The sequence below is a fragment of the Calypte anna genome, unplaced genomic scaffold (assembly GCF_003957555.1).
Source record: "Calypte anna isolate BGI_N300 unplaced genomic scaffold, bCalAnn1_v1.p scaffold_147_arrow_ctg1, whole genome shotgun sequence".
In the NCBI taxonomy this organism is placed as follows: Eukaryota; Metazoa; Chordata; class Aves; order Apodiformes; family Trochilidae; genus Calypte; species Calypte anna.
This window is the reverse complement of record NW_022045449.1, coordinates 364,865-376,622: the sequence shown is the minus strand read 5'-3', so window position 1 is coordinate 376,622 and position 11,758 is coordinate 364,865. Positions and strand designations below refer to the sequence as shown.

The 11,758-nt window shown below is 46.0% G+C and overlaps 1 protein-coding gene and 1 pseudogene across 1 annotated transcript; one reads left to right on the top strand and one right to left on the bottom strand.

The window, feature by feature from the left end:
- Positions 1 to 2,265: 2,265 nt before the first annotated feature.
- On the top strand, positions 2,266 to 6,113 carry LOC115600219 (olfactory receptor 14A16-like; the record flags this gene model as incomplete). The annotated part of the gene is made up of 2 exons (XM_030468505.1): positions 2,266 to 2,907; positions 6,069 to 6,113. Coding segments are annotated over 2 exons (687 nt in total), but the record flags the coding sequence as incomplete, so codon positions are not given.
- A 1,210-nt stretch (positions 6,114 to 7,323) lies between these two features.
- Positions 7,324 to 8,179, bottom strand: LOC103531526 (annotated as a pseudogene).
- Positions 8,180 to 11,758: the final 3,579 nt, after the last annotated feature.

Below are 11,758 nucleotides of genomic sequence, written 5' to 3'. Positions count from 1 at the left end.
CACCTTCCTTTTCCCCACCTGCCATCACTGCCTCCTGCTTCCTGCTCCCCCCACACCCTGCAGGGGACGCTGCTTTCTCAGCTTCTGCAGCTTCCCCTCCTTGCCTCTTGAGCAATTGTCATGGGCTCAGCTTGAAACCCCCAGAGGGCTCATTACAGCTGTGAGCTGGGCTCCTGGGATGGAGGGAGCTGCTGGCAAGTGGGCAGTGCTGAAGAGAAAAAGCTCTGGGCAGGAGCAGCTCCTCTGCAGAGCGCAGCAGGGCTGAGGGCACTGCCAGGGTATCTGGGGGAGATGAGCAAGGCAGAGAGAGCTTCAAGGGGGTGAAGATGGAGGGGATGAGTGCCAGCTGAGTGGAGGAGAACCTTCTCAGCTTCTGACACGGTGAGTGCCTGGTGCAGGGTAGTGAAGCTGGTGCAGTTCCTGGAGGCATCTCCTAAAGCTGCCGAGCCAGACCTGCTGGGAGCTGTAAGGGGGGAAGGGGCTGGAGGTGGAAGGGGAATTGTGAAGAGAAGTGAGGGGGTGTGTGCAGGCAGGGGTGCCCAGGGCTGTCCTTCAGAGCAGGGTCCTGCAGCCCAGGGGCTGTGTGCTGGGGCAGGGACTCTGCTGCCTGCCTCCCTGCCAGGGGCAGCTCTCAGCCTGCCTGGGGAGCTCCCTGGTGCTGGCAGAAGCTGTGGCTGGCAGGAGACAGGGAGCACAGGGCAGGCTCCTGGTGCTGGTGAGAGAGGGATGAATTGCTCAGGCTGCTCACAGGGTGGGATGGGGGTTTTGAGCACTGACAGAGAGGAGAGCTGGGAAAAGAGAAGCTACTCTGCTTCCACTTGTCTCTGGCTCAGCTTGGTGGGATGGAAACTCAGCTGTGCATGGGAGAGCAGGGGCTGAGACTCCTCAAGCATCACCTGGAGGGGAACTGGGAACCTTGGGAACTGTCTCCACCCACCACCCCCCAGCAGCTCAGATCAGCTCAGCCTCCCCTTTCCGTTGCCCTCAGTGGGTGTGTGCCCTGTTCTTCAGCCCCTGCACCCCCTGAGTGGTTGCAGGGTAGAGCTGGGCACCCAGGGGCTGGGCTGGACTCTGTGAGTAGGGGCAGGAAGGGAGATAGGGCCAAGGAACCAGCTCCTGGCTGGGGCAGCTCCAGGCAGCAGATGTGTCCATGGCAAGGAGGTGTCCATCTTCCCTCTGCCCTCTGGAGCTCTGGGCAATGCCCTCTGTGAGGCTGGGGAGGAGCTGACCCTTCCTTCATCAGACCTGCTCCCCCTTCTCTGCACACAGCCACAGACAATCCTCTTGCCTTGTTCTGTTCTCACCCAGTGTAGCAGAAATGCTGAGGGTTTGAGACATCCAAGAACATTCCCTGGGAGAGAGGGGGGAGCTGAAATAAAAATTCAAACCTCCCTGAAATTGCCTTTTACCACACTGGTTCCTTAGTACTGGGAATGCAGATGCAGGTAACCCCTTTTGTTTAGCACTGTTTTCATGTGACAAACCTCACTACTAACAGCGTCTCTGTCTTGGGGGTTGCTCTTGAGCTGCAGGCTGCCCTCCAGAAGGAAAAAGATGAGAGCAGAATTGATGGAGAGATCACATGTCCTCAGAGCTCTATCAAACTGACACTTTACCTCCAGATTTCCCTTAGAGATCAGTAGATATCTCAGGCATATCTGCCTTAAAAATACTTATTTTTTATGGGGTAAGTAGAACAGAAAAAATGCAATCTTTCCCTTCAGGTATGCTCTGCAGGCTGGTACATTGGCAGTAAAAATTCTGAAATGTTTGTGGCTGCCTAGATTGATTTTAATGTCCATTCCCCCCGTGTTCCATTTTAACAATTTCTGTAGGGCAGGACTGACACCTGAAGAGCTAAGAGTGCTGCCATTTCTTCATATGACACCATGAGCCAGCACCACCAACCACAGCTCATGAATGGGACTTGCCAAAATTCTTCCTCTATGGAGCAAGGTGCTTTGGGGTTTCTATAAGAAACTGAATGGATCTGCCAAGAAAATTCTGACATTACTTATTTAAAATTTTCTTTCTCTGACAGTGCACCATCCCCAGAGGCAGCACATGTCCAACAGCAGCTCCATCTGGCAGTTCCTCCTCCTGGCATTTGCAGAGAGGTGGGAGCTGCAGCTCTTGCACTTCTGGCTCTTCCTGGGCATCTACCTGGCTGCCCTCCTGGGCAACGGCCTCATCATCACCACCATCGCCTGTGACCACCACCTCCACACCCCCATGTACTTCTTCCTCCTCAACCTCTCCCTCCTCGACCTGGGATCCATCTCCACCACTCTGCCCAAAGCCATGGCCAATTCCCTCTGGGACAACAGGGGCATCTCCTACAAGGGATGTGCTGCACAGCTCTTCTTCTTTCTCTTTTTTATTGTAGGGGAATTTTATCTCCTGACCATCATGTCCTACGACCGCTACTTGGCCATCTGCAAACCCCTGCACTATGGGACCCTCCTGGGCAGCAGAGCTTGTGTCCACATGGCAGCAGCTGCCTGGGGCACTGCGTTTCTCCATGCTCTGCTGCACACAGCCAATACATTTTCCCTGCCCCTCTGCCAGGGCAATGCCCTGGACCAGTTCTTCTGTGAAATCCCCCAGATCCTCAAACTCTCCTGCTCACACTCCTACCTCAGGGAACTTGGGCTTATCGTACTAAGCTGTTTTTTAGATTTTTGGTGTTTTGTTTTCATAGTGGTGTCATATGTGGAGATCTTTAAAGCTGTGCTGAGGATCCCCTCTGAGCAGGGAAGGCACAAAGCCTTTTCCACATGCCTCCCTCACCTGGCCGTGGTCTCCCTCTTTGTCAGCACAGCCACCTTTGCCTACCTGAAGCCCCCCTCCATCTCCTCCTCATTCCTGGACCTGGTGGTGTCATTTCTGTACTCAGTGGTTCCTCCAGCAGTGAACCCCCTCATCTACAGCATGAGGAACCAGGAGCTCAAGCGTTCTCTGAGGAAACAGCTGATGTTTTTCATCAGTCATGGGCAGCGTCCTGGTCTCTGCAAATAACTCACAGTTTGTCGCAAGAAGATAGATGTCCATTCTTTTTTCCCTTGTATTCAGCTCTGATTTTCTTTTCTTGAAAGTAAGGCGATAATTCACCTTTTTTACTGTACCATCCACCCACCTTTTTGACCAATAATTTTTTTGTAAATTGAGATCCTATACTGGATTTTAGAGAAATAAATGAATCTGCAGAAAGTTATTTGTCTGCTCTCCCTGCTCAGTGTATCAGGAATGAATGTGAAGTGAAAACCCCTCCCTGTCTGCAGCAGCCCTGGGAAGGCTGCTCTGTGCCTGGAGCAGTCAGAGCTCTTGAGGAGCACAAGGGCCAGGGATGTTGTGCTGAGCTGGGCAGAGGGGATGGCCCCGAGGGGCTGCAAAGCTCTGCGGATCTCCTGGAGAGGAGAGCAGGGGACACAGGGTGCCTCCTGCTCCTTTTGCCATGCATGGTCACCCATCTGGGGCTCTGAGCTCTCTCTGCCCCCCAGGAGCTGCTGTGCCCTTCAGAGGGGCTGGGGCTGTGGTGGGACTTCCCAGAGCAGCCTGAGCTGGGCACTGGTGTGGGGCCAGCAGCAACTGGGCTGTGCTGGGAGAGAGGGGAGGGGAGGGGAGGTGGGAGAGCCTGGAAGGAGCTGTTCTGGGCTGGCAAGTGAAACCCTGGCAGAGAAAGCCATGGGTATGTAACTGGCCCTGCATGGCCATATGGTCCCAGAAAATGCTTGACAGATCCTCTGACACCACTGACTGGTACAGAGTGAAAGGACTGAGGGTCACATTATCACTTAGAGGAGCAATTCTTTCTCTAGGAAAGAAACAAAACAGGCCTAACAAAATCAGACAATCAAACAGCGATAAGAGGAATGTCCTTGGCCATTCCTAAATCCCCAGCCCAGAGCAAGACTGAGTAGAGGGATGGGATCAGGAGCATCCATCCCAGACTCTGAGGAACACACACTTCTCAGACCACATCACGATTAATTCTGTCCCTGAGTTTTTACCCATCCCAGCAAAACACCAGACTCTTTGTGTTTCTGAAGGCTCCAGGACCACAGCTCGCAAGCACTCTCCTAACCAGAGGGAGGACATGCAAAGCAGCCTCCATCCCTTAAAGTGGAACATGGGCTAATATAGGGACACAGGTTGGGCTGCAACCTGTGACTGCCTCCAAAAACCTTGGCAGCTGAGGATAGAGACTGACATACTTTTTCCCCCCCACAGAATGTTTTATGCATCATGTAGGTCTCCTATGAGGCTCCTCATTCATTTCTACAAAGGTGGTATGGCCAGTCCTTTTGGAGTGACCATGAGAAATACATGGTCATGAATTTCATTATGGAGAGGATGCTCCATGAGAAATGAGTGACCATAAGAAATATATGAGAAATACAAGTCTGGTCTGTCACATCCCTTCACACCCAGACAGCTCTATGACTTTATGATGGAACTTCTCTTGGTAGTCCAAACCCATCACAATGGTCACCTTGGAAGGTTCTTACTGGAGGAAAAGAACAAGAAGTCTCACCCCATATGTATCGCTGTGTTAGAAGTTTACCCAGAGGGGTTCAGGTTCAGCCCAGGATTTTGTTTTCAAGACAAAGCCAGTGAGAGCAGAGAGACACCAGAGAAGGAATGGAAATGCTGGGGTGAGAGTTAGGTGGGAAAGCAGGAAGGGTGACAACAGCCTGAAGGGAAGGAGCTGCAGGCATGGACAGTGTAGGACAGCCTGCAGGAGAGGTGGCCAAGGGCGTTGTCAAGGAGTGAGGTCATTGTCCCCTTGGCCATCGCAGTGTCCTGGGCCACCAAGGCTGGGGAGAGGAAACTTTCTCTTGAGACTCTCAGGATCTGCCTTCCCAGGGCCTGGGGTCAGGGCTTGGCCTTTCTGCTGCATCCAACAAAGCAAAGGGTTTTCTCAGCATTACAGCCACCAGCACAGGGCCTTTGCCTCCTGCAATCATGGTCTCCAGGGATCTGCTCTAACGAGGCCATGGGGAGGCTCTGGCAGGCTCAGGGGGGCCCATCAGTGTGTGAAGGTTTTTTGGTTTTTGCTTTTGAGTTATACTTTATCAGAATTTGTTTTCTTCTTCTCCCACTCTCTGATGTTCGTTTAATGAAATTGAAAACACCAAAGGAGCTCTTTTTTTTCTTTTGTAATTTCATTCGTGTCTTCAAGACGTATAGAGCTCCCTAGACTTGTTATTTTTTTCCCTGGTGGATTTCAGGAAGAAAATTTCACAGTGCACTTTTACACTCTTATTTGAAAAGGAATATTTCATTACTTTGTACTTCAGAGGAGAGGTTCTAGCAGCATTCTCCAAGTGATAATGACCCAAGGGTCTCCTCAGGAGGTTTGCACCAGAAGGAGAAGCAGTTCCTGGAGGTCTGACCCTGGATGGACACCCTTGCTCCTCATCCCTGCTCAACCCCACCCCTGCTCTCCTTGGCCCCTGGGACTTGCATCACTTCTCCTCCCATCAGGCTTCTCCCCTGGTCTCTGCAGCTGGATGGTTCAGCTCCTTTGCACCAGCTCCCCCCTCTTTTCCTTAGAGAACTGCTGCACACGGGCACAGCAGGAGTTTTCCTCTTTGCAAACAAAGCAAAGCAAAGCAAAGCATGATAAAGTTTCATGGCCAATCAAACGCACTCTTCAACCATATGCTAAGTACGAGCTGCCCCCCATGAGGTCACCTTTCTACAAGGGATAATCTTATGAGAAATCCTTTGTGTCAGGAGACACAAAGAGATGGACACAAACACAGTGACAGAGTTGGCTAAGGAGGCAGTCAGAGTGCTGAAATGTTTGTGAGCTTTGACTCCCTGAAGCTGAGAGCATCTGCATATGCGAGAGGAATAGGAATGAGCAAAGAGGAGTATTTAATCATTAATCAGTCATTAAACTTTTCTTGTCTCAATCCATTCCTCCACCTCACTTCAGTGGGAAAGCTGACTGAGTAGCTGAGTGGTGTTCAATGTCTGGCTGGGGCTCAACAACAAAGAAAGATTTGATCATAGCATGTTGAAACATTAAGTTGTAATTTTTCCTTGTATCGGTTTCACAGTCACTGGTCACCATGTCGGTCGGTTTCATCTACGCAGCAGCATAGGTGAGAGGAATAGGAATGAGCAAAAAGGAGTATTTAATCATTCATCAATCAATAAAATTTTTTTGTTTCAATCCATTCCTCCACCCCACTGCTGGGGGAAAGCTGAATGAGTAGCTGTGTGGTTTTCCTGGTTTCGGTCAAGATAAAGGTGATTTTCTGTCTTGTACTTTTGCTTTCAGCTAAGTCTTTTGTAAGTAGTTGCACTTGCTGAAATTAACAGCAATTTTCTCAGACAGTGTCTGCTTCTAGGGCTGATAACACTTGATGTTTATAGTTACTGCTAGAGACTGGTATGCAGAGCCAAGAAAGCTGCTCGGCTCTGAGGAAAACTTTTACCCTCCAGAAGGAAGAAAGAGGTCCCACCTGCAGCCCTCCTTTAGGGAGGAAAGGACAAGATAGATGCCAGAAGGCAAACACTTTGGAATGCTGTAGTGTAATGAGGCAACCAGGTGCCACTAATTGCCAGGTTGTGGGGGTGAGCTCATGTTAAGCCCACCTGTGCCTGGTTAGGGCGGGCCCCCACTGCGCATGAGCAGAACCAGGGGGCCAATAAAAGGTAAAAAGGTGAGTCTCGAAGCACAGGCTCAGTTCATTCCTGAGCATGCCTGCAGAGAGGTCAGTTGCTCTTGGAGGAGTGCGCTACCTTCATAGTGCCAGAAGCGCTCCTCGCCATCAGGGTGAGGCTTGAGTGGCACAGCCGGCTAAGACGCAGTACCGCAATGCCAATGCCGTGGGTTCGAGACTCCTCAGAGCCTCACCCTGACGGCGATGAGCACTAGTGGCGCTATGAAGGTAGTGCAAAAAACCAACCCCCAAATGCTATCGAACTTCAGGCTAGTGTACCTCCACCCAGTTTTGCAGCAACAATCATCTAGACACTGAAGTGTAAAGTTGAGCTTCTGCATCTAAATCTCTTTAAAAGGGCATCTTAGTGGAAAAGGTTTCTTTTCACTTCAAAATGACACAATCCCAAATTTTTGGTCCTGTTTTCTTTCCAAGTTCCACTGCAAAGTCACACTAAAATGCTCTACATGGGTGTTCCCTAACTAAAACCAAAAAGAAATAGACCTGGTCCCATTCAGACACCTCAAGGCCAGAGGTGACCTTGACCATGCCCCTTAATTTCTGGTGATGGCTGAGGTGGGTCTGGTGATGAGAGATGAGATCGTAGCTGTGGTAAAAACTCTTCTCTCTGCTCTTGGGAGCAGCTTTAGGGTCGATGACTCCTATGGAGTTGCTGATGTCTCAGCAAGTGGGAGCTTTGCCTGAAGCTCTTGGAGCAGTGGGGACACAAGTAGGGCTTCTCTCCTGTGTGGAGGAGACAATGCCTGATCAGATGAGTGCTCCTGGCAAAGCTCTTCCCACACTCAGGACACTTGTAGGGATGTTCACCCGTACGGATCCGTAGGTGTTGGGTGAGACTCGAGCTGGCTGTGAAGCCCTTCCCACACTGGGGACACGTGTAGGGTTTTTCCCCAGTGTGGACATGTTGGTGACAAATCCAGGAGGTGCTGATGTTGAAGGCTTTCCCACAGTGAGAGCAGGGATACAACTTCTCTCCTGTATGGATGCGATGATGCTGTGATATGTTGGAACTCTGGGAAAAAACCTTCCCACACTCCAGACACTTATAGGATCTCTCTCCTGTATGGATGGGGTGATGGCGTGATAAAGAGGAACTCTGGGTAAACTCCTTCCCACACGCAAAACATTTATAGGTTTTCTCCCCCATGTGGATCCGTTGATGCTCTGATAAACTGGAACTCCAGGTAAATTCCTTCCCACACTCCAGACACTTATAGGGTCTCTCTCCCGTGTGGATGCGGAGATGTTGTGATAAATGGGAACTCTGGGTAAACTCCTTCCCACACTCAGAACATTTAAAGGGTTTCTCACCCGTATGGTCCGTTGATGCTGGATAAAAGCTGATCTCCTGCTAAAACCTTTCCTGCAGTCAGGGCAGGTGTAGGACATGGTGCCTGTGTGATGGTGTCACTGTTGGACCAGATCCGAGCTGTCGCTAAACCGTCTCCTGCAGTCAGGACATCTCTGGGGTCTCTCACCCTGATGGATTTTGTGGTGGTTGGGTTGATTTTTACATTGGGCCCTTGTATGCTTGGAAACTTACTTAATTCTCAAGACAACGATGATCGGACCCATGGACTGGAACATGAACTGGTTATTAGGTTTGATCAACAAAACAATAAAAAATAAAAGGGGGGAATTGTGATAAAGAGACTGTCATCTTTAGAAGTATTTTTTTGTTGATCGGAGAGATTTATCAGTAACCACCACATCCTGGACCCACATCCTGGACCAACATCCTGGACCACAATCCTGGGAAATCGATAAGGACTGGAATGTCTTGCTCTGTCCATTTTTCTGAGACCAAGCTGTAATGTAATAGGAAAAGGTCAAGTAGACCCCTATATGGTAGAGATGTTGAAACCAGGGGCCTCTTTTGTATTTTGTAGGTTAAGCAAAGTTGAAAGAACCAGAACTGAATGAACGTGTATAAAAACCCTGCTTTGCTGCAGTTTGGGGGGAACCTTGGTGGAGCTGTAACTCCCCGGTCGCCCAGCGTGCTGCCTTTCTCATACACCTCAATAAATATATATTGATCTTAAAACTTTGTTCGACTCATGAGTTTATTACATGGCAGAGCCACACCTGACTGCCTGCCCAACCCTCTTTTCATCTCCAAATACACCTTTTCGACCCTAAACCCCTTCGTTTTAATGTAAAAATGCCCATTTTTGATCCCAAATCCTACATTTTACACCCTAAATAGTTTTTACCAAAAATCTCTGTTTTAGACCCCAAATCTCCCTTTTCCACCCCAAATCCCTTCTTCCCCAAATGCCCATTTGTCAGCCAACCCTTTAAATGTTCCAAGTGTGGGAAGGAGTTTACCCAGAATTCCCATTTATCACAGCATCTCCGCATCCACATGGGAGAGAGACCCTATAAGTGTCTGGAGTGTGGGAAGGAGTTTACCTGGAGTTCCAGTTTATCAGAGCATCAACGGATCCACATGGGGGAGAAAACCTATAAATGTTTTGCGTGTGGGAAGGAGTTTACCCGGAGTACCTCTTTATCACGCCATCACCCCATCCATACAGGAGAGAGATCCTGTAAGTGTCTGGAGTGTGGGAAGGTTTTTTCCCAGAGTTGCAATATATCAAAACATCATCGCATCCAAATAAATAAATAAATAAATAAAAATTTAAGATAAATAAAAAATAAAATTAATATAAAATAATAAAATAAAGAACAAAAAATACTAAAACAATATTAAATAATAAATAATAATTTAAATAATAATGATAGTACTAAAATAAAACTAAAGAAAATAATAATTAAATTATAAAAATTAATTTTAAAATAAAACAAGAACAATGTAAATAATAATAATAAATATAAATAACTATAGGAAGAAATAACAATTCAAATACCGATAAGTATTAATATAAGAATTAACAAATATGGCAAATAGATAAATTAGGTCATTAGAAATTAATAATACTAAATAAATAGTATATAATAATAAATACTAATGTATAATATATAATGACTAAAAATTAAATATTACAAAAAATAATAATATACAATAATAATTATTTAATATATAATATATAATATACATAGTATTATATATAAATATATATAATAAAATATAGCAATACATAATAAGTGATAATAAGATAATAAAGTATATAATAAATAATGCTATACAGTATATAATAAATAATGAATAATTATTTATATTTATATAATATTTATATTTATAATTAATAATAAATACATATGTATAATAATAAATATAATATATAATAAATTAAATATCAATGAATAATTATACATAATAATGTATAATGATAAATAATACTATAGAGTAATAAGTAATATTGGAATATAGTAATAATTATTAAATTTTTGTTCATATTTTTTTCATTGTTTTATTATTATTATTAGATAATGTATTAAGGAATATAATTTTTTTGTATTATATATTTTTATATAACATAATATTCTTCATATTATTCATATTATTAAAATAATAAGTAATTTAAAACTATATAATATTATAATATAGGGTATATAATAATAAATATAATAAATACAGTATAGACCAGTATGGAATAGTATAGACCACTATAAACCAGTATAAACCAATACAAACCAGTATAGCCAAATACAGACCTGTATAAACAAATATAAACCATTAAAAACCAGTATAGACCAGTGTAAACCAGTATATACCAGTATAATCAGTATAAACCAGAAGAGACCGACCAGTAGAGACCAGTATAGACCAGTATAACCAGTATATCCAGGTCTAAACCAGTATAGACGTGTATAGACCAGTACAGACCAATATAAATCAGTATAAACCAATATAACCAGTATAAACCAGTATAGACCAGTTTACCAGTATAATCAGTGTAGACCAGTACAGACCAGTATAGACCAGTATAACCAGTATAAATTAATATAACAGTATAAACCAGTATAGACCAATATAGGCCAGAATAAACCGGTATAAACCAGTATAGACCTGTGTAGACCAGTATAGACCTGTGTAGACCAGTATAACCAGTATAGCTCAGTATAGACCTGTATAAACCAGTATTGATCAGTAGAATCATAGAATCATAGAATCGACTGGGTTGGAAGGGACCTCAGAGATCATCAAGTCCAGCCCTTGATCCACTACTGCTGCAGTTACTAGACCATGGCACTGAGTGCCACATCCAGTCTCTTTTTAAATATCTCCAGGGACGGAGAATCCACTACTTCCCTGGGCAGCCCATTCCAATGCCTGACCACCCTCTCGGTAAAGAAATTCTTTCTAATATCCAACCTAAACCTCCCCCGGCACAACTTAAGACCGTGTCCTCTTGTCTTGCTGAGAGTTGCCTGGGAAAAGAGACCAACCCCCACCTGGCTACACCCTCCTTTCAGGTAGCTGTAGAGAGTGATGAGGTCTCCTCGGAGCCTTCTCTTTTCCAGGCTGAACACCCCCAGTTCCCTCAGCCTCTCTTCATAGGGTCTGTGCTAAAGTCCCTTCACTAGCTTAGTTGCCCTCCTTCACAGCTCTCAAGGTAAAGGAAAGCAACGGCAGTTCCCTCAGCACTGAAAAGTCCCTCAGCAACTTTTCAGCGGTCATACCCTCACAAGAAGTTTGTTCATTGCTTGTTATTACTTTAACAACACAATTCTTCTGCCTTGCTTCGTTCTTCTGTGGGAATATTGGAATATCTGCATAGTGAATCCCACTCGGAGGGTGCTGAAGCCTTAGGCTCTGCCCAGCGGGCACAGGTCAGCACAGCCTCCGGCCAAACAAGCCGTGCTGAGCGGGTCAGGAAGAAGTTTTGGCAGCACCAGAGGCTGGACACATCCTCACCGACCCTCGGGGTGCCGCCTTCCTTCCCGGTATAAACCAGTATAAACCAGTACAGACCTGTAGAGACCAGTATAAACCAGTACAGACCAGTATAAACCAGTATAACCAAAATAGACCAGTATCAACCAGTATAACCAATAGAGACCAGTATAGACCAGTATAAACTCGAATAACCAGTACAGACTAGTACAGGCCAGTATAACCAGTATAGACCAGTATACAACAATATAAACCAGTT